General features: G+C 33.6%; 3 protein-coding genes and 1 pseudogene across 3 annotated transcripts; 2 read left to right on the top strand and 2 right to left on the bottom strand.

The window, feature by feature from the left end:
• Nucleotides 1-570: 570 nt before the first annotated feature.
• LOC105767687 (homeobox protein knotted-1-like 3) lies at nt 571-3,776 on the bottom strand. The gene is made up of 5 exons (XM_012587262.2): nt 3,300-3,776; nt 1,873-1,993; nt 1,437-1,630; nt 1,230-1,361; nt 571-1,128 (listed from the first exon to the last, which is right to left on the bottom strand). Exons 1-5 carry the CDS (start codon nt 3,603-3,605, stop codon nt 994-996), a joined length of 888 nt encoding a protein of 295 aa, XP_012442716.1. The 5' UTR covers nt 3,606-3,776; the 3' UTR covers nt 571-993.
• A 4,784-nt stretch (nt 3,777-8,560) lies between these two features.
• LOC105767890 (transmembrane 9 superfamily member 11-like) lies at nt 8,561-10,592 on the top strand (annotated as a pseudogene).
• Nucleotides 10,593-11,119: 527 nt separating this feature from the next.
• On the bottom strand, nt 11,120-15,373 carry LOC105767889 (probable ADP-ribosylation factor GTPase-activating protein AGD14). The gene is made up of 13 exons (XM_012587455.2): nt 15,068-15,373; nt 14,882-14,943; nt 14,696-14,783; nt 14,558-14,619; nt 14,385-14,478; nt 13,778-14,218; nt 12,957-13,475; nt 12,707-12,826; nt 12,529-12,636; nt 12,354-12,434; nt 11,932-12,085; nt 11,803-11,848; nt 11,120-11,559 (listed from the first exon to the last, which is right to left on the bottom strand). Exons 1-13 carry the CDS (start codon nt 15,170-15,172, stop codon nt 11,421-11,423), a joined length of 2,019 nt encoding a protein of 672 aa, XP_012442909.1. The 5' UTR covers nt 15,173-15,373; the 3' UTR covers nt 11,120-11,420.
• Nucleotides 15,374-17,476: 2,103 nt separating this feature from the next.
• Nucleotides 17,477-21,094, top strand: LOC105767892 (syntaxin-32). Its single transcript, XM_012587458.2, has 5 exons — nt 17,477-18,159; nt 18,583-18,830; nt 18,907-19,079; nt 19,863-20,051; nt 20,567-21,094. Exons 1-5 carry the CDS (start codon nt 17,919-17,921, stop codon nt 20,724-20,726), a joined length of 1,011 nt encoding a protein of 336 aa, XP_012442912.1. The 5' UTR covers nt 17,477-17,918; the 3' UTR covers nt 20,727-21,094.
• The last annotated feature ends 119 nt before the right edge of the window (nt 21,095-21,213 follow it).

The following is a 21,213-nucleotide window of genomic DNA, read 5'->3' as shown; positions in this document are numbered from 1 at the left end:
AAAAAGAAAAGTACATTCAGATTTAAGGACTAAAAATTATATCATTCCTTATATATAATAAGAAATAATATTTGATGGACTATCGGTGAATAAGTCTCATGCATCATCAATGAATAATAATATAAGATTTCATTAAATAAAACAAAAATAATAGATGTTTTATAAATAAATATTAATAATTTTATTTAAGTACAATTAAATATTAATAAATATTAATAACTCTCAGATCGAATCTTGATTTAATAATTTAAAGTTTAGTGTTTTAAATTTAAAATATGAGTTTCAATCTAAGATTTTAACATTTAGTTATAATTATTTATTATTTAATTATGTTTCAATAAAATTATTAATATTTAACTATAAATCTTATACAATTTTTGTTTTATTTAATAATAAAATATCATATTATTACACGCGTGTAATGCATAAATACTCTCCCATATAATAATTGCTTTTTTATTAGCAAGCTTTCGTAATTTTGGTCAATCAAAACGGTGTTTTCTCACAGCAAATTGTAGACATTAATCTTAGCAGCTGGAAACATCGTTACATTATATAAACGACTTCACAGGTACAAACTAGTTTTATATATAAACAAGTAGATAAAATTACATTATAAACCTATGACTTAAAAAGCCATTATTGTTCGCAGATGTAAAAGCATGAGCCCAGAAAAATTACAGCAAACATCCAACTAAGCTCATATTTACTCTAAATTAAGGATTTAAAGCAACATAGTTGTTATACAGATATCATTAACTATCACCAGATTACTCAGACTAGAACTGATTCAAGCTCAAATTCCCACTACCATGAACAGGTCAACAGCGAAACATGGAGTTTCTACTAAGGGTTCTTTTCATTTTTTTCTTAATTTACAATAAGTGGTCATTGCAGGTTTAACCTGCCTTACTTCTTTCCCAAGCAAAAGTGGCCAATGGTTTTCGAGAAAACTTGATCTCGATCGAGGAACATAAACACGACGTATGCAGCCTACCTCTTACGTTTGCTCTTCAGAGAGGTAGAGGGGTTACTATGCCAATTCCTTTTTCTCTGGTTTATAAACCAGTTGTTAATCTGCTTTAACTGCAATCCTGTTTCTTGTACTAATTTTGCTTTGTCTTCTTCCTGAAAAAAACATTTTTAGCAAAAAACACTTTTTGTCATAAAAATGTCGGAAGCAACATATTTTGATGTTCAGAACTACCAGGGAAACACATCACACTCACAGTTGGGTAAGGCCATTTGGAATGTGACTGCCACCAAGCTTTTAAAAACGAGGTCGTATCGCCTGGTAGCTTTCCAGCCCGTCTCTTACGTAGAATTTCCTCTCTAATGTCCACAATTTTCTCTTTGTAACCCTGAAAGACCGAAGCAAATTTAGCTGTAGCGTGTATGTCAAGTCATTTTACTATGAAGTTCGAATAGTCGTATACCTGTTTCAGCTCGTGCTTCAGTTCTTGCCTAACACGCTCCATTAGTGATCTCTCAGTCTCGGATGGGACGAGGGGGCCAAACCCCATGCTGTCAATCCCATCAAAACTTCCATCAAACAAGCTGGTATCACTATCTACAACTTCATCTTCATCATCAGACATGGTTGCACCAGTGCCTTCACCTGGAGATACACCTGTTCCATGCTTTCTAGTTTAGCTCTTAAGTTTTCCAAAACAATCAAAATAAACAGGGAAAGGATAAGTTCATTATTACGACTTATGCATAGACGTTTTCCCGGTTTCAATTGAATTAATATGACAAGATCATAGCGATTAGCATTGGTCTACATTAGTCATGTTGTCTAGGTTGGTAAAAGAAAGGCAAAACAGGGAGCTATGTTATTCGAAATTGTTTCCAGCAGGGAGAAGGATTGACCTGTTAAACTTTGAAGTGATTGCTCAAGATCCCAGCAAGCCATAACTGCTTCCATTGCATGAACACGAACATGTTGTTGCAATTGGTCTTTGAAGAAACCAAGCAATAGAACATAATTTGCCTATACCGAAGTAAAAAGAGAATACTCAAATGGAAAAGATGCCGATGATTACATATAGTATGGTTTATATCAGAAATCTTTAAAAAAAATTCTAAAGGAGCATATGCCATATTCTGCTTTTCTTGAAAATAATGGCAGTTCTTAATTAAATGCCTCTTTCCTGAACTTCCCTCGAGTTTAAACTAGTATCATGCCTGTTTTTTCATATATGAACAGTGTGAAATCAACCTAGCATACCCTAATTATAAATGTTTGTTATGGTTGAAACTTTCTTTGCTCAGCATCAAGTATCTATACCACGTTAACACTTCCAATTTTCTGAACAATATAAAGAAAATGAACATCAATTTTACAAGAATTCTAAAGCTAGCTTGTTGAAATAGTACTTTGTATGGCCAGGTAACTTCTTCATGCCTAATTACAACAATTAATATCTGCTATCCATAAGAACATATGAGACATATAGAAGCTTGGACAGAGAAATTAGCTCTAGTTTACATCATCTGGAGTTGAAAGCAAGATCATGCTTCCAGCTATCTCCAACAGCATTTTATGATTCCAAATGATATAAAAAGGGGAAAAAATTAGGTATAATTCACAGTTGCAGACATACAATCTTAAAAAAAAAGTGAAAATTTGGTCCTTTAAGCAATTTGTTTAGGAAAAACATTTCAAAAGTCCCATTACTTAGGAAAATGATCATTTCTCTTATGGTGGCACAAAAATTCATACTGATTCACTTCACAAGGCACACCTTCAAGTAGAGTATCCTTTCATTAAGACACTTGGTTTTTTTTTTTTTTGAACAAACTTTCCTTGAGCCTTTTTAATTTTTCATTTTCTATTAGCTGACATATAAAATACTGATCCTAACATAAAACATCTATAAACTCCTCTCTCTCTCTCTCTCTCTCTGCCCTTTTCTTTCACTAAATTATCATACAGTAAACCAAAAAAGGCAAAAGGGTTAGATTAAAAGTTTTAAGCTGTTTTTGAGTACCACCAATGATGTGTATATAAGCTAAAAGAACAAACAACTTTAGCTTGAAGAGAAATCCTTTCCTAAAATAGTCACATATTGTTGTAAAATAATTAAAACCCTCGGTAGTAAAGATCTAACTATTGTTTAAATGATAATCAACATAAAAAATAATTCAGTCTAACCAATGGATTATAAATTTATGACTAAACAAAGAGTTAAAACCTAAAACCAGTTGGTCAACGATTACCCAAAAACGAAAGAAAATCAAGAACTGAACAAAACACAAATGACCCAGATCACAAAACGAGGAGAGAAAAGGGTTACCATGAAGTGATCGAGTTCTTCTTCAGCAGAACCGGCGGCAGCAGCGGCCGAGGAGTACTTAGCCAACACATCTTGGGACCTAGCTAACTGAGCATCGATCTGAGCGAGCTGGTCAACAGGCGTAGCAACACGTAGACAGGCAACATGAGCTTCCAGCAACTGGTCGTACATAGGGTGCCCCATTATCTCGGCCTTGCATTTAGCTCTTTCCCAATGATCGATGTCAGCAGCTGATGGCGGTGGTTCGTTTAGAGCAAGGGTTTGCATGTCTTTGGTATTGTCGGAGACAAAACCATCGAAAGCCATGTTGTGTTGATCGGAAAACTGGAAAGAGAGGGAAGGATTCGATGGTCTTTAGCAAAGAAGAAGATAAGGGGGAGAGAGATAAAAGAAGAAGAGTTTTGAAGAAGAAATAAAATAAGAAAAAAATAGGAAAGCGCGGTTGTTGGAAGATTGTGTAATGAAAAGACAAAGGGCCAAGGGATCCATCATGATGATGATGATGATGATGCAGGAACAGGAGGGGGGACAACCATTGACGTTTGAGATTAATTTTATACGTTCCCTTTGTTGGTTAATTTGGTTGCCTTTTGTCTCATCTGCTTCATCATTTTTACCTCTTAAAAACAAATGATGGTATGAAGCTGTAAGCCAGTGAATTTTTTTACGCATTTTGAATTTTAAGTGAAGAAAAATAGTTAAAAGTCAAATTTTTACGAGAAATAATTTAATGCTTTGTTTACTATTTTTTTGGTTCAATAGAATTGTTTTCGAAAAAGTAAATTAATATTAAACAGATAAATTTGCTTTCGAGAAAAACATTTTTAAATTTAACTTTTATTTATAATTCAATATAATTTATGTAATATTTACTTTTAATATAAAATTATTTCTGTCATTAAATTTTATTTCAAATATATAAATTACATATTCAATTTGAATTTTACAAAGAATTAATATGGATTGCTTAAAATATTTAATATTTAATATATTAAAATAATCATTTTAGTTTTCGAAAAACGACAATGCTCTTCCAATGTGAAGCTCATGAAGAAGTGGGTACAATTGGTATTTGATGAAAGGATTGTCTACTTCTCTAGGTCACTATTGGTTTGCTTGCATTTATGATATATATTTTTCTTCTAAATTCTCACCTAACTTTGTATTCTACCATTTATTTTGGAGAAAGATGCCAATTTTTGATTATTGATTCCAACAACTTTCTTTAATTAGAAAATTGGTATTTGATAGAAAACTTACATTTCAAAGTTTATGATATATTTTTATAATGAGAAGGTTTTATGTACAAGTGAGTCAATCTTAAATTACTTACCACTGCCTCAAACACAAATGTTAAATTATATACTAGACTTTTGGTTAACATTCAATTTTTCATTTATTCTCAAATTTAACCTAATCCATACTTGCAAAGTCATTCAAAAGTAAATTCATTTCAATAAAAGTGTGTTTTCAAATACTTTTTTAATTGTAAAAACAATGGTAGATAGAAGACTTTTGTCATTATTTAAAACTTATTTCTCAACCCCACAGCAAATAACAATATATAATACCATACTAAAATGAATTCGCATTGTCATAGAAAAAAGAGAGTAAGAGTCATGTTAGGGTATAATCCAAACTTAAAAGTCATAATTTTTTTATATATTAGGTATAAACCCCTTTATACTAAAAATTCATTAAAATTTATCATAATTTGCTAATTGTATTTTGTTTTATAAAATGAAGAAAAGTTAGAGATCCTTGTATTTGTTTGAAATTGAAATTTTAATCCTTATATCTTAATTTTGAAATATTGAGTTTCTATATTTTTATTTAAAATTAATATTTTTTAAATTTTATTGTTAAAATTAATGATGTCAAAGATAAAATATTTTTTAATCCTTAAGATATACAGTTTTTCTTTTTCCATTTCATCATTATGTTTTAGAAGTAATATAATATTTTTTTTCAATTTCTTACTTCAGAGTATTAGAAAAAAAGAAATGCAATTGGCCAAGGTAGCTAACATTTGACCCAAAAAGATAAAGCAGGACAGGAGGTGAGGCAGGTCCCCACGCCCGAGGTAGACTGCAATAACCCAACAAACTCTATGATGGCACCACCGTAGGCAGCATTAGCCTATTTGCTGCTCCCCTCTCCGTACTCCCAACACGTGCCGCTCCCGTATTTCATTGGACCACATAGGGAAACGAGCTGCATCCGTACACCTGTAAATTTACAGGGCTGACAGGCTCCACATCACCTTATCATATGCATAGCATGCAAAAAAGAAACTCCACCACATTACATTTACATATATATATATATATATATATATTATATTTTAATCAACAAAACATCATTGATGTTTGGTGATATAAATAAATCAACATATGTATTTTATTTTAAAATTTTAAAAATATATTGACTAAATAAAATAATTTTAAAATTGGAAAAATCTATAAGTTGAATCTGTTTGAAACTTTAAAATAGTTGATGCGACACAGCTTGCCCCTCTCACAAAATCAATTTTTGGGGTCACAACAAGCATCCAATGATAAAATTCTATGTATCTTACGCTACAAGTCGAACGATATATGACTAAGAGACCATTTCTTTTATTTATATTTTGAAATATCTTTCTCTTTTGAGTGAGGGGTGACACCGCTCATGTTTAATGCTACACATTCAATCTTTTCTTACCTACTTCACAAATTTTAAAATGATAAGAATTAACTTTTCCATATATTTTATATTCTAAAAATTTAATTGGTTTATGCTTATTTTATAAATTTTAATAAAACTATTTATGTAAAAATTAAATTTCTTATAAATTTGAATTGCAATTTAAATGAAATGCATTTAGTAATGTCAAACAATAGTTTTATGGATCAACAAAATTGTATAAATTTGAATTGTATTTAAATAAAATATATTTAATAATGTCAGAGTAGTTCCATGGATGAACAAAATTGTATAAATTTAAATTGCAATTTAAGTGAAATATATTTAGTAATGTTAGAGTAGTTAATAATATTGTATCAATTTGAATTGCAATTTAAATTAAATATATTATATAGTAATGTCAAAAAATTTAGAATAGTTCTATGAATTATAATTTTGACAAATATATCAATGTTATTGTGTCTGAATTCGATTGGCATGTGTTTAAATGCTTTGTTGTTTGCCGCCTAAGATTCTAATGCAATGCTATTGTGTTTGCAAATGTTCATCATTGTTTGCTCGACTCTCGCGATGGTTTAATGCTCTTCCAACATCCTCTGGAGATAAGTATATTTTGTGGAATCCGAGTACCAAGAACACTCTCCTCGTCCCTTTGACTAAGGGCATTCGGGGTTTTTTCTGTTCTTGCAGTAGATATTAGGTATTGGAAACCTGGCAAAAAAACTGCATTTTTATTTTTAAATCTTTAACTTCCCCAAACACAAAGGTATTCTGTACATCTTCTATTCATGTAATGGCATATGGCTTAAACGCAAAGTGAAATACATCGGCAAAGTGAAGGACCTAGTTAATGATGATGATACTTCCACTAGTTTAGATAAAAGATTCGATTACTTGAACAAAAAGGTATTTGGATTATGTCGATACCGCCATTGAAGATGCTATGTTGATGTGTTTGTGATCATGTTAAGCTCCCTGATAGAGAACATAGCATGACAAGGCTTAGAAGAAGAAAAGGGTGTATTGGTTCATGTGGGGAACGCCTTCAGTTTGCACAGATCGATGAACTTTTAAGATTAGTGCCAATTTGGGTGTTTAATGTTGATACTCGTGAATGGATTCTGATGCATTGTGTTAGCTTAGAGGCATTGATCAAACATCCTAATCTGGTTGATTTGAGGACCATGTTTCCAGCCATGAATGCAAAATTCCAGCCTTTAGCTTTTGATCCCGTTTTCGATGACGGTGTTATCATTTGGACTCCGAATCTTATCTTCTGCTATTACTATAAATCCGGCAACTTGGTGTCACTGCAATGCTCGGATATGTTGAATGCTGAACTTAAATGTCCGCCGTGTGATGCCTTCCCCTTCACTCTATGCTTGGCCTCTTTAAAAGAACAAGTTATTCTTATTTTATATTAGTCAGTCCAACACCTTTTAATTTTTCAATTGCAGTGGCAAAGCGTCTCCACAGCTCAAGGATATAACAGGGACTTACATTCAACCAGATTATGGTCATTGCTTCTCTTTATTCAAGTCACTTAATGGCTTGTATTTTGTTTTTCATTTGAATTATATATTTCCTGCACCTATTACCAGTTTGACATTGTTTTCAGTAATCTAATTAAGTAGTTACATATACAATTCTATTAGAATCTTACTAATATGCTAGTTTATTTATTTCGAATGCCTTTTTTTTCTTTTCTTTTGCTAGTTCGTCCATACTATTTATTTCTTGCACCAGATAGATACTGGAATATTGATATATGAAATTATACATTGCATAGAATGAGAATTACACATGAACATATTATATGTACGATGTCTCCCATAGTTTTGGGAAATTAATCTCTTATACATGCACATGATGGGGTGATCATGTGTAATCTTTTCAAGGTACATATAATGTATAAAATATCATCGAGTTATGTATATTTCAAAATATAAGATACACATTTAGTGAATTCAAAATGTTTTTAGATTAGTTTTATAATTTATAATATTTAATGTTTTTAAAATTCATAACTGTTGCTTTTAATAATATTTTATTGTTGAAAACTTGAAATCTAATCCAATCACATGACTGTAATAACCTTTATACATTTTTAGTTTAGAATCGTAATTGAAGGCTGACATTTGGCATGGTTTGTGTAAATTGCTCTTGTTTTGTGTGCTTGCTTTTCCCATGTGGACAGAAGTCAAAAAAGAAGAAAAGGGTGCCAAATCAGTTCACATATAACTTCCTCTTAAATGGTTTCTATTGCATTACCTAATAACACAAAAAAATATCTGGCATCAAAACGTGTATGTTGCTTCTTCTTTTTTACAATAAATTTAACTACACCTAATCTAATAAGCCACAATTTTAGGATTTAAACTTATATGATGTTTTATATGGTGTTATAAATATATAATAATTAATTTTAATTTAACAATTAAAATTTTATCAAGTTATTATATAATAAATTAAAATATTATATTCATCACTAAAAAAAATATCAACCACTAGACTCAGATACATACCTTAAAAACTGAAAAGTATTGGATAACCTCATTTCTCGATCTGGGGTTTTCCTGATCTGATAAAAAAAATTGGAATTAATGGGTAATTTTGCGGCCTGGGTATCGGCAATTTGTTTGATATTTCAATCTGGATATGGGTTTTATCTGCCAGGTAGTTACCCTCGCAAACATGTAGTTGGATGCTATTTGTCTGTCAAAGTGAATTCCTTAACTTCCATCGACACTGAAATGTCATTTAGCTATTACAGTTTACCCTTTTGTAAGCCTAAGGAGGGTGTTAAGGATGGTGCTGAAAATCTTGGTGAGCTTCTCATGGGAGACCGGATTGAGAACTCACCGTATATGTTTAAGATGTATACTAATGAGACTGAGATCTTCTTGTGTCAATCCAATAAGTTATCAGCTGATGATTTTAAGTTGTTGAAGGAAAGGAATGATGAGATGTATCAGGTTAACTTGATTCTCGACAATTTGACTGCGATAAGATATACTAAGAAAGAGGGTTTTATGTTGAGGTGGACAGAATACCCTGCTGGGGTTAACATACAGGACGCCTATTATGTGTTTAATCATTTGAAATTTAAGGTGCTTGTTCATAAGTATGAGGAAACGAATGTGGCTCGTATGAGGGGGACCGGGGATGCCGAGGTTATGCCCGGTATCGGCAATGGGGGATCGGATGTGCATGGATAGGTGGTTGTTGGTTTTGAGGTTGTTCCTTGCAGTGCCACGCATAATGGTAACTTGGTTAAGAACTTGAAATGTATGAAAAGTACCCATCTCCGATTTAATGCGACTCAACTACTGTATCAACGCCCATCAAGGAAGGTGAGCCAATTGTCTTCACCTATGAGGTTGCTTTTGAGGAGATTGATATCAAGTGGTCGTCTCGTTGGGATGCTTATTTGAAGATGGACATATCCAAAGTCCATTGGTTCTCTCAATCTTGAATTCTCTTATGGTGATCACTTTCCTTGCTGGTATTGTACTTGTGATATTCTTAAGGACTGTCAGGCGCGATCTTACCCGATATGAGGAGCTTGACAAGGAGGCCCAAGCCCAGATGACTGAGGTGTTATCTGGGTGGAAGCTAGTTGTCGGGGATGTTTTCCATGCCCCATCCAATCCTGCTCTCTTGTGTATTATGGTTGGGGATGGAGTTCAGATCCTTGGGATGGCAGTTGTGACAATATTATTTGCTGCTGTTGGGTTTATGTCACCAGCATCCCGTGGAACTCTTATTACAGGTATGCTATTTTTCTACCTTATTCTTGGTATTACAGCTGGTTATGTTTCAGTTCGTCTTTGGAGAACAATTGGCTGTGGCGATCACAGGGGATGGGCTTCCGTCGCTTGGAAGGCTGCGTGTTTCTTCCCTGGCATTGCCTTTTTGATACTGACCACTTTAAATTTCCTGTTGCGGGGAAGTCACAGCACAGGAGCTATTCCGTTTTCTCTCTTTGTTATTCTACTTCTGCTTTGGTTCTGCATCTCAGTTCCACTCACCTAATTGGTGGATACTTTGGGGCTAAGGCACCACATATCGAATACCCTGTTCGAACCAACCAGATCCCTCGGGAAATTCCAGTTCAGAATTACCCATCCCGGTTGTTAGTTCTTGGTGCTGGAACTTGCATGCATCTCTGTGTGGAGGACTGGAAATGGTGGTGGAAATCTTTCTTTGCTCCGGTTCAGTTGCAATCTACATCTTCTTGTACTCCATAAACTATCTCGTATTTGATCTTAAGAGTTTGAGTGGACCTGTGTTCTCCACTCTCTACTTGGGGTATTCTCTCTTCATGGTTCTAGCAATCATGTTTGCGACAGGCACAGTCGGATTCCTTTCATCTTTCTGGTTTGTGGATTATTTATTCTCTTCGGTAAAGCTGGATTGAAGATACCTTCCCAAATATAAAAAAATCGGCACCTATCGTAATTGAAAAAGCTCGTGACAAAAGAATTCAACCCCTTTACGTTAGGCAATCGCCTGTTCTTGATACTTTGAGGTTTGTTTTGTTAGGTAACTTTAGTGAATGTAACATAAAAAATTCTCCACATTATTGCTTAGTTCTTTATCAGATGTCTATGAATCTATGATGCATAATCCGATTTGATCTGTACCAGTAACTTTGTTTGTGCTACCTACACTATATACTTGATACAGTTATTGAAGCTGAAATACTACTTGTCAGGATCCGGAAATTTCAATTTATAAAGGTGCCAGTTAGCTTTAGTACAATGGTTGCTTGAAGGGTAAGTTTACAAAAATGGAAGGTTATCTTGAAGGGTAAGTTTACAAAAATGGAAGGTTATGTATTGCTTAATCATGGCAAAGAAATAAAAAGAAAAAGAAAAAAAAAGTTCGCAACTTATAGGTTAAATTGCTTAATTGTGAGTAAACTGAATATCAAGTGATGTACATGACAAGTTCATAAAGTTAGCAATCAACTCATACATGCAATGCAATACCCTAAGAGATCATAGCAAGAAAGGTTCAGCATATTTGATGTGTATGGGGATGTAGAAATAATCTCTTACAGTATTACGGTCATTATAAAATGGTGCGACTACAACAGATGAACAAAGAAAAATGACAATGAAAGGAGATTGAACCAAGCAGGAAGAAAGAAAATAAATAATGGCTATGAGAAATTTACAGGGAGGATTCCATTGCCTCCAGAATCGTGACTTTTCATGCATTACTATTGGATCGTCTTTGATACTGTAATTCTGTGTCAAAGATGCACAAAAGTCAGAAGACATCATCAGTCAGTTAGTCAGTCAGTCAGTCATGCGGCTTTTCTGTTTCCGATTTCCAACCAGAAAAAGAACTTCACTTTTGCTTTAGGATCTTCAGAGGTTCAAAACAAAAGTAATGGGAGTATGACTGGGTATCTTTTTTTTTTTTCCTTTATCCAAATGGATTTGGTCCCATTGTAGGAAAAGTGTTGGGAGGATTAGATGCTGGTTGTCCACCTGCAGGTCTCTGAGTTGCATTTAAGAAACCCAGGTTGCGTTCATCACTGCCGAAACCACCTATACCTTGTGGTCTGCAATTGTGATTCAAAATCTTAACTTGTTTTCTATTTTCATGAAAGTTAGAACAAACCATTGTTTTTAAGCTTAATATGCATGCTAGTTGAAGGAAAACACTACTATATGTGCCTGCAAAGTTTTTGTGTCCAGCCATGTCACTTTTAGACCATACCATTTACATCGGCATACTTTTAATACTGTCTTAATACTATGTGATCGATGCTAAATAATAGAAGACTACCAGAATGAAATGTAACCTGGGAGATGGAACACCACTGTGTGATTGATTCCCCATGTATGCACCTAGGATCATAAACGCCTTGTAAGCGTGAGAAAAACTACATTAGTATGAACATTTAGCATGATTAGAAGAGAAGTGAATTTACTAGAAGGCGTAGCCAATGTGGAAGGTGATTCTGGCGTCAATATGGACGCAAAATGCGATGAATGGGATGGGGCATCAGTACTGGGTTTGGGAGACAAAGCAGTAGGATCTTGGATGCTAGGGAGGGTCCCAAGAATAGATGTCATCTGAGGAAACTACAAAACAATCAACAATTAAGCCATGTACGTTTTGAAGTTAGAGCAAGTTCATAGATACAAAAGATATGAATACTTTGGAGATATAGAAGCCGTGTCGGTGTATCAGAACAAGAATAAAAACTCTTGAAACCTCAAAAAAGAATTTTGATATAAAAATAGTGTCATTCATAAAATGATAATTATCAACTGAATTTAGAAAAGTCAAACTTTTTTTGTATTTTAAAAGATTTGAGAGTAAAAAAGCAATGACAAATTAGGTGCCTACTTGTGGTGCTTGTGCTGGAGTCGTATCGCCACTAAGATCAAATGGATTTGCCTTTGAAATGCTTGAAAATGCTGCTGAATGCTGAAAGCATATACATAAAGTTTAACCATTCCAAATATCAAGCAAGAATAAGCATAGAAGTTACAGAATTCAAAAATTCTATGGCACAGGATACCATTGCATTAGGATAATACTGCAAACCAAACGCAACTCCATGTGGTAGACCAGTTTGCCAACCCGGAACTGCAGCAGGGGCAGACCCATAGCTTGTAGCAAAGAGATCCTGCTAGAAGGGCAGCATAAACTGTTAAGAGAATTCATAAACATCTTACACAATTGAAGACAACCATCACCTGCGGAAGTTCCTTTCTTCCGCCAGACTTTGTTTCTTCAGTTGATTTGGAGGTGGCTTCTGACGATTGTTCAGTAGAGGAAGAGGGTTGAGCATTATGCATCAGCAACGTTGTACCGGGCTGCAAATAATAACAAGAAGCAACAGAGTTAGCAAGTGAAATGAAGTTCACACCATATTTGATTAAAGTACGGTTATGTTTTTCAGGTTTATTTAGTTTCCAACAACTTCTAATCAATTCCAATGATAACCTGGCTATTCGATGCTTCAGTTGTTTGATTACTTTGTTCAGTAAAAAAGCTATTATCAGAAGCAGGGAAAAGGGAAGACTGATGTTTTTGCATGCTGGAAAAGACATGCCCGTGAGGAGATTGAACTTGTGGGACATTGACTGCCGGTGGAACTGGTGAAGAGCTGCTGGAACTTGTCAAAGTGAAAAGCTGTCCTTCAGGTGCTGCTGGAGAAATACTGTTTAATGAAGTGTTCTGTCCAGATGCAGTTGATGGAGCACCTGAGGTGCTCGGTACTGCTAAGACATTATCAACAGGTACCGCAGAGGGAGCTGCAAGATCAAATAGTAAAAAATCCAAAGGATTTGCATTGGAGGCCGGAGGTGCTTTTCCCTTTGAAGAGAGTTCATCTGATGACTGGTTACCACCTTTGCTTGATGGCGGCACTTGCTGCATATTTGGTGTTGCCGCAGCATTAGACGGCTCAGAATCCATACTGAAATCAATCAAACTTTCAATACCACTAGGTGGTGAAATCTTCTGCAAAGTGTAAAAATAACAACATAAGTGCAAAGAGTGTTCTGAAGCGCCACAAGGAATAGTAACACGGTACGAAAATCTGCCAAACTACTAAAAGCAAGTGACAAAGTTTTCAAACTGCTAAACTACAAGTAAAGCGTCATCCACAGCTTCCCCTGGGCACAATTAAAATCTCACTCTATGAAGTCAGTTCATTCACAAATCTATTTATATGTATTAAGCATTCAAATAGATATAAATGGTTCGAATACACACATAAAATCCTTTTAGAGTCATATTACTTGAAGATGTAGCAACCTCACCTGGTTTTTAGCAACAGTATCATTTCCAGTATTTTCTTTTGAATGTTCACCCACCTTCAAGGCAGGAGCATTCTCCCCCAAAATATCTCTAATGGGGCGCACCACTGGAGGTGCAGACCTATCCGATAGGTTGCTAGATGACATGCTTCGTGTCACAGGTTCTCTCTGTCGAATGTTGGGGTTATCTTTTTGTATGGCACTTCCAGGGCCATCACGACGGAGCCTGTGATCAATAATCTCAATGTGCCGATGGTTTCTAGGGGAACCTTCATATCTAGAATTTATTGACTCATTATAGAAACCCCTAACAGCACCACTTTTTCCAGCAGGACTAAATCCTTCATTAGAGCTCCATTCATGCCTATTACCATAAAGTGGACTTTTGGTTCTACCAGTAAACACAATGACCCTCTTGATTTCTGGGGATTCCGTCCTGTATCCCTGTATAATACGTACAGGAATCTATTAAGAGTAAAAACATTGGAGTGGCATTTGATTGAGAGCACCAAAAAAATTGTTGACTAAGCCATCGGTCACATGAAATATAAAATTTATGTGTACAATATATGTATATATAGGTGTGTGGGTGGTTAACCAGAAACATTACCACTTCCAGACTTGGAAGCCTTTCACTCCTCTCACCAGTGTATCTCCTATCCACATAGACATGCTTGATGAACTTTCGGAGCATATGAAGATTACTGAAAGCAAATATAGATGCATCAAGACATATTTCTAATGAGGCATAAAAGAATTTAAAGGAAAAAGATGCTTGATTACCTGGCATCAGGGTAAGAATTGCGTTGAGGATCCCATGCCTTGAAGTAAATTTGTCTTGCTCTCTGCAAAATAACGAGAAACAAGTTAGCAATAAGAAACCGGAAGCAAAGATATCAGAAATGATTGTTCATCACGGACCTCATTTCCTCCTTCTCGAAGAGCATTCTCTTCTTCTTCAGTAAATTTAGCCATTGATACAGATTTCACCCTATGAGTGAATTCCCTACTGAAATAATTTAAAAAACGCTCAAAGTCAATAATGAAGTGCGCTAGACCTCATTATTATTGCGATTAGATCTCAAATATGAAATTACTAAAACTTACTGTATTCCGCTGCAGGTGGTGCAAACAAAAGTAGAGAAAGTGGTACAAACATATTGGGGACCCTGCCAAAAAAAAATTATTCAAAGTTTATACTTCAATTTAAAGAATATTAAATGCAATGCTTTTGATAAAAACAAATTTTCAAATGCATTGTCTAAGAAAAACAAGAGAAAGGGTAAAGCGTACCAAAAGATTGCAATTAATGCATCTTTTATTCTCGGGAAGTTTGAGAAGAGCTCGAATCGACTTCTCGATTTTCTCATCCTCCTTTAATTTCTTCTTATCGCCCATTTTTTTTCACAAAAAAGAAATAAAAAATTTACCCTTCTTCATCCAGAAGGAATCAGAATCCCAAATCACTAGAAATACGTGCAATGGTTTGGATAGAAAACAACATGACAATGCTAAGTTTCAAGCTTGATAGGTCCATTTGGTAAATTGAGGAAATTATTTTTTTTCTCAGGAAACAAACATTTGCAACTTCATTGTTAACGAGAGAAGTGAGGGAAAGCAAGGAAATGAGAAGATGTTGAATTAAGCAATCAAACTACAAAAAGAGAGAAAGTTGCCGGGAAAAACGGTTAGGCGACCCTTTTTGAGCCGTTGAATTTTGTTCACACCACATTCCCCTTTACTATTTCTTTAATTTTCTTATAAAGTAATCTTTTTATTTAAATATTTTATTGTTTTATAATTAGAATTGGTGGAAAGTAGAAATCATGATTTAGAACATATGTCTAAAAATAATATACAATAAATAATGAAACGTATTATTTGAAATTAATTAATTGTAATAACATGTAAAATATGTACAATATTAAAATTTAAAAATATTAAATTGTAAGTAAAACTAAATTTAAACACATAAATATAACAAATTAACAATATAACAATGTTTTAACATGAAGGATAGAAAATAAACAAATTGTGAATATTATTTAGCAATTTTTTGGTCTGGATAAATAAATAGTGATTGGATCTTAAGGAATGAAATAAATAAATAAAAAGTGAAAATGGAAAATTGCGAATCTTGAGGTGAAAGAGGCAAACTCTAATTAAAACAATTACCTCGAGGAATCTATTGACAATGACCAGGTCAGTAGATGTCTAAGAGGGTTGGACTTAGAACGTTTACTCCGGTCCATAATTAAATAATCATTGTTTGCCTCTAAAAGAAAATTAAATGAAATCTATAAAAAAAATTAAGTGGAAGGAAGATAAATGATATAATTAAGTGATAATAGAAGTGAAATGAAAGACTTCAACATAGTGATAATGCAAAGTTGAGAAAAGCGAATAATGTTATGACTCGTGTAATAAAAACGAGATCCACTTAAAGTATTTGTGATAAGATTTAAGGAATAGATATAAATTAAAAAAATCCAAATAAAAATTATGATTTGAGTTGTTAATATTGTACATAAAGAAGTTAAATGCTTTTAGAAAATAATAGTGAGTAAGTTTGATAATGGTAATAAATACAGGATATAAGTGTAAAGAAGTAAAAACACACACTAAATTTATCCAATAAATTGGGAAATTAAATAATAATAATAAACCGAGCTAATCAAGGCCCGATCAATTATGCGATGGGTTAGGTATAAAATTTTAGTTTACATACTTAACTAGGCACTCAAATGTATGGATCAAAACTCTTTTAATCTATGAATATTAAAACTTTTAACAGGTAAAATTATTGATTTAAGGATTTATTTAACCACAAAATAAGTATAAAATATTGGTTAAACATGATGCAGTAGTTGTTTGAGTTTTTTTATATGTTAGTTTCTAATATCACATGTTTATATGTATTTTTACATGTTTAATTTTTCAAATAATGTATTTTAATGATTATAATTAGTTGTAAAATATTTGAATTGTTAAATACAATTAAAAATTATAGATCAATATTTTTTGAATAATACTAAAAATTTTGAATCCATAATTAAGGTGTATCATATTAATGTATAATATAGTTTTATTTTATAGACTTAATGTAAAACAACATAATTTTAAAATAATAACTATTAAAAATACATAAATTATTTTGACAATTCAAATATAATACTTAAAAAGTTCTAATCATTGTTAAAAATTTGTACAAACTATAAAAGTTGATATATTACAAATTAAATATTTCACTATTCAATTTTTTACTTAATAGTTAATAAATTAATCATAATAACTTGTGGATACAATATGTTATATTTGACTACGTAAATATATTATTTATAAAATTTTATATATGAAATATTAATTTATTTATTATATAAATAATTTGAAAATTTTATTTAAAAGCAAAGGAATTTTTTTTTTTTTGTTAATGAAAACTTAATATCTAAAATATAATGCAATTCAAAATAAATAAAAAACATTTATCTAAAAATAATCAAAGCACCATGTGGGTTTTTTTACCACAACGAAAAATCTCGAAGAACCTGAGTAACAACCCTCCATCTCCACTTTTCTCACATAACTTACACTACTCGTTTAAAAACAGGGGGCATATACTGTTTCCTTCCGATGTGGGACACGATACTTTTGTTTTGCTGTCAAACATAATCCTTTACTAAAGCATTTTAAATACAAACATTTTGAGTCCATTCATAAGCTAAATGACAACAATGGAACGTTAAGCAAACAGCATATTAGCAACGTTCCTTCGAGGAGAAAAAAGTTCCTTGGTTTCAGTTTCTACTGCCAATCGAATTCTCGTGATAAAAAATCAAGTTCACTCGTCGCAAATTATAAGCACATTCGCTCTTGATCTGGATCTCACTCTTCAATTTATTCATTTGTCGAAAATTTCTTCTTCAATTTCGTTTTATTTCAAATTAAGGTCGATCTGGTATATTAGGGTCTGGGTTCCAGATCTCTCCGTTTCAAGTAAGAATCTCCGTCAATATTTTTCTACTTTTTTAGTTGCAAAGGGAATCGAAGAATTATTGGGAATCGAATGTTAGTTTAGGGATTTTCAATTTTGGGAGTTTCGATTTTAAGACCGAGGAGGTTAACCAAAAAGAAAGGAAAGGAAAAGATGCATGCAAAAGTGGCACAATCATCATTTAGAGATCGGACGCAAGAATTTCAGAGCGTAGCAGATAGGTTCAGGAAGTCAATCTCGTCTGGGCAGGGCCAAAATGGGCCGAGTAGTAGTACGTCGAGAGCGGAGGAAAAGAGATCTATGGTTGCGCATCAATCGGAGTTTAATAGGAAGGCTTCTAAGATTGGATTTGGAATTCACCAGACTTCGCAGAAGCTTTCGAAGTTAGCAAAATGTTAGTGCTTATATCAGTTTCATTTACAATTATCTATATTTCTTTAAAGAAATGCACAATAAATAGAGGTTTATATGCTGTAGTTTTCAGAACTATGCTCCTCCATCTCTGCCCCTCTCTTCCTTTTTTCTTCCCCGTGGTTTGGTAGGAATTGAATTAACAAAATATATGACTTGACCATCAGAATTGAAGTAGGAAATTTCCCCACCTTGGTTTGTCCTGGTTTAAATTGTACTGATGTTGTAGTTGAACTTGATGAAATCCAGTGTGCACAACTGTCAATGACAGCTATAATAGGAGACAAACAGACTAGGTATTGATAGGACTTTGTCATTGATGTTTGTTGTTATCATAGTTACTATGATCCCACATATTATTCATTCACTATGTCGTTCTTATCCTGTGTTTTGCTTGCTTTTCCAGTGGCTAAGAGGACTTCAGTTTTCGATGACCCTACAAAGGAAATCCAGGATCTCACTGCAGTTATCAAGCAGGATATCACTACACTTAATTCTGCTGTGGTAGACCTTCAGCTTTTCTGCAATTCTAGGAATGAAGGTGGTATCTCCAGTGACACATCTAGTCATTCAACCACAGTTGTTGATGACTTGAAGAATCGCTTGATGAGTGCAACAAAAGAGTTCAAAGATGTCCTCACCATGCGAACAGAGGTAAGGCTTAGTTTTTCTCTATTTGCTCGTTTAGTTTGTCATTGGCAATTGATGTTTGTTGAATTGCCTTGTACAGAATTTAAAAGTTCATGAGAACAGAAGACAGTTATTTTCATCCAATGCTTCGAAGGATTCTCCAAATCCTTTTGTACGGCAGCGTCCTCTGGCCATCAAATCAGCAGCTGGAGCTTCAAACAACCTTCCTCAATGGGCCAATGGCAATAAATCTTCATCACAATTGTTTCCGAGGTAAATTTACCACCATTATTTCACAAGATACGTACCCTTGACTGATTAATTGGGGAAAATATTTTAGCACTCAGAAGTCTAGAATTTTAGTTGGGAAATTCTTAGTCCATTTAATTATAATTTGTTACTGAATATTCTTGGAACATTTCTTAAAATCGCTATTGTACTATTTTAGTGTTAGGGGATTTGATTTGGATTCTGATTTTGTTGGGATTTAATTATGATTTGATTTCCTAGATTTTCTTTGGGAGTTTAAATGAAACTATCCTAATTAATTAAGATACTTTGCTGTCATTTTTTTGTTTTCCTTATTAGAATATGAAATTAAGGTTTTGCATCTTGTTTCCTAAATTGTGAACCTCTATTTTAGAGTTAATTATTTTTGAATAAAACAAGCTGAAAGTTCCAGTAAGTTAAAAGGGGGGCAACTCCCTTAGAGTTCCAAGGTAGGCAATTCCCTTAGAGTTCCACAAGGAATCAAATAAGGGAAAAGGCCTCTTTCTTGGATTTGATTTTTGTGTTACTCGTCCAATGATTTGATCCGCAACTTGGGACCATAACAGCACAAAATTCTAGTATTGCATGTGCTTGTGATGTTGCATCTGTTTTTATTCTTCACAATCTTCTTTTATTTGTTTTCCTTTCTTTTTTCTAGTTCTTTTGAACCAACCATTGTTCACTGATTCTGTTTTGTTCTAGTTGGTTTTAACTTCTTATATGAAACTATCTCAACTTGAAATTCTAGACACTGATGAACTTCATTTTTGGTTCTTAATTATACAGAAAGCAGATGGATGGTGAGAGTCAGCCATTGCTCCAGCAGCAACAGCAACAAATGGTTCCACAGCAAGACAGTTACATGCAGAGCAGAGCTGAAGCTCTTCAAAATGTAGAATCTACAATTCATGAGCTAGGCACCATTTTCAACCAGCTAGCTACTCTGGTTTCTCAACAAGGAGAAATAGCTATCAGGTTTCTTCTTTTTTTGAACATGTGAAAGTATTTTATTGCTAAATTATCACTTGCTATGTAAGGTGTTCTATGTCATGGCGTGCTGTATTCTGTTAATGTTATAGCAACAGTGTGGTCATTGATTAATTTGACTAAGCTAATTATTTGGCTTACAAGTGAAGTTTGACCAAATAGTTTATTAAGGCTATGAAAAATCTCATGCACTTAAACTTAGTAGAGTGTCATGTAATTGCATAGTTGTGTTAGAAGCAATGATAGAATTCAATAATCAAAGATAAATGGCGGTTATCATCCTGGTATTCAAAATTATATACAGAATTATTAATGTAGTTTTCTGGGTTGTTACGCCAGATGTCCTTCCTATTTGGCTACTCTTAGTTATCGGGTGTGCATCATGGTTTGGTATTTGGGAAAATTTGAGAAGTCATTTTGTTCAATGTATTGATATTTTCCCTTAGCATTCATCTTGTAACTGATATATGGACTACTGGACCGCGGTGATGTTTTGTTGTCAGGATTGATGAAAACATGGACGACACCTTAGCGAACGTGGAGGGAGCACAAGGACAATTGCTCAAGTACCTAAACGGCATATCGTCAAACAGGTGGTTGATGATGAAGATATTTTTTGTATTGATATTTTTCCTGATGGTTTTCCTATTCTTTGTGGCATAGTCATAGTCAATTATAAAGTGAGATGGTTGGTTGAAAAGAGAGAAAGAAAATGATAGTGCCTGCCCTATCCGCCTTTTCTTACTGCTATATATATAATATTATAACACCATCCTTTTTGGTTTAAGCCACAATACCCAGTTGTGCATCAAAGTTTTTTTCACCCTGCCTGATGTGTATGTAGAGGGTACATGTAAATTGGAAACAATGAGAGTGGCAGAAACTATTTCCCCCCCCCCCCCTTTTTTTTTAAATTCAAATTAATTATTGCGGGGAGTTTTATTCAGACAAAATTGCTCCCTATTATTCTCCCTTGCTTTTACAATGTTTGATGATATATATATATATATATGTAGCAACTTAAACTTGGATTTGCTTGCTTTGACTTTGTGATTCACTTTATTTTGCTCTGCATTCGTATGGTTTTCCTTGGCTAAAGGAATAAAAAATTCCTTCATTTAGAGTTTTCAATATGCTTTGTAATTAAAGT

Source organism: Gossypium raimondii, chromosome 5 (genome assembly GCF_025698545.1).
Source record: "Gossypium raimondii isolate GPD5lz chromosome 5, ASM2569854v1, whole genome shotgun sequence".
In the NCBI taxonomy this organism is placed as follows: Eukaryota; Viridiplantae; Streptophyta; class Magnoliopsida; order Malvales; family Malvaceae; genus Gossypium; species Gossypium raimondii.
This window is presented reverse-complemented; position numbering and strand designations above follow the sequence as displayed.

What these genes read in the sequence shown, in the direction of transcription:
- LOC105767687 (XM_012587262.2), bottom strand. Translation starts at nt 3,605, where the DNA reads ATGGCTTTCGATGGTTTTGTCTCCGACAATACCAAAGACATGCAAACC. An exon ending in TGAAGCACGAGCTGAAACAG is followed by an intron (nt 1,362 to 1,436) that starts GTATACGACTAT and finishes TCGGTCTTTCAG; the next exon opens with GGTTACAAAGAGAAAATTGT. An exon ending in CCAAATGGCCTTACCCAACT is followed by an intron (nt 1,129 to 1,229) that starts GTGAGTGTGATG and finishes TGTTTTTTTCAG; the next exon opens with GAAGAAGACAAAGCAAAATT.
- LOC105767889 (XM_012587455.2), bottom strand. Translation starts at nt 15,172, where the DNA reads ATGGGCGATAAGAAGAAATTAAAGGAGGATGAGAAAATCGAGAAGTCG. An exon ending in AATTCTTACCCTGATGCCAG is followed by an intron (nt 14,479 to 14,557) that starts GTAATCAAGCAT and finishes ATTTGCTTTCAG; the next exon opens with TAATCTTCATATGCTCCGAA. An exon ending in CTCCAGCACAAGCACCACAA is followed by an intron (nt 12,086 to 12,353) that starts GTAGGCACCTAA and finishes ATTGTTTTGTAG; the next exon opens with TTTCCTCAGATGACATCTAT.
- LOC105767892 (XM_012587458.2), top strand. Translation starts at nt 17,919, where the DNA reads ATGCATGCAAAAGTGGCACAATCATCATTTAGAGATCGGACGCAAGAA. An exon ending in TCCTCACCATGCGAACAGAG is followed by an intron (nt 18,831 to 18,906) that starts GTAAGGCTTAGT and finishes TGCCTTGTACAG; the next exon opens with AATTTAAAAGTTCATGAGAA. An exon ending in TCATCACAATTGTTTCCGAG is followed by an intron (nt 19,080 to 19,862) that starts GTAAATTTACCA and finishes TTAATTATACAG; the next exon opens with AAAGCAGATGGATGGTGAGA.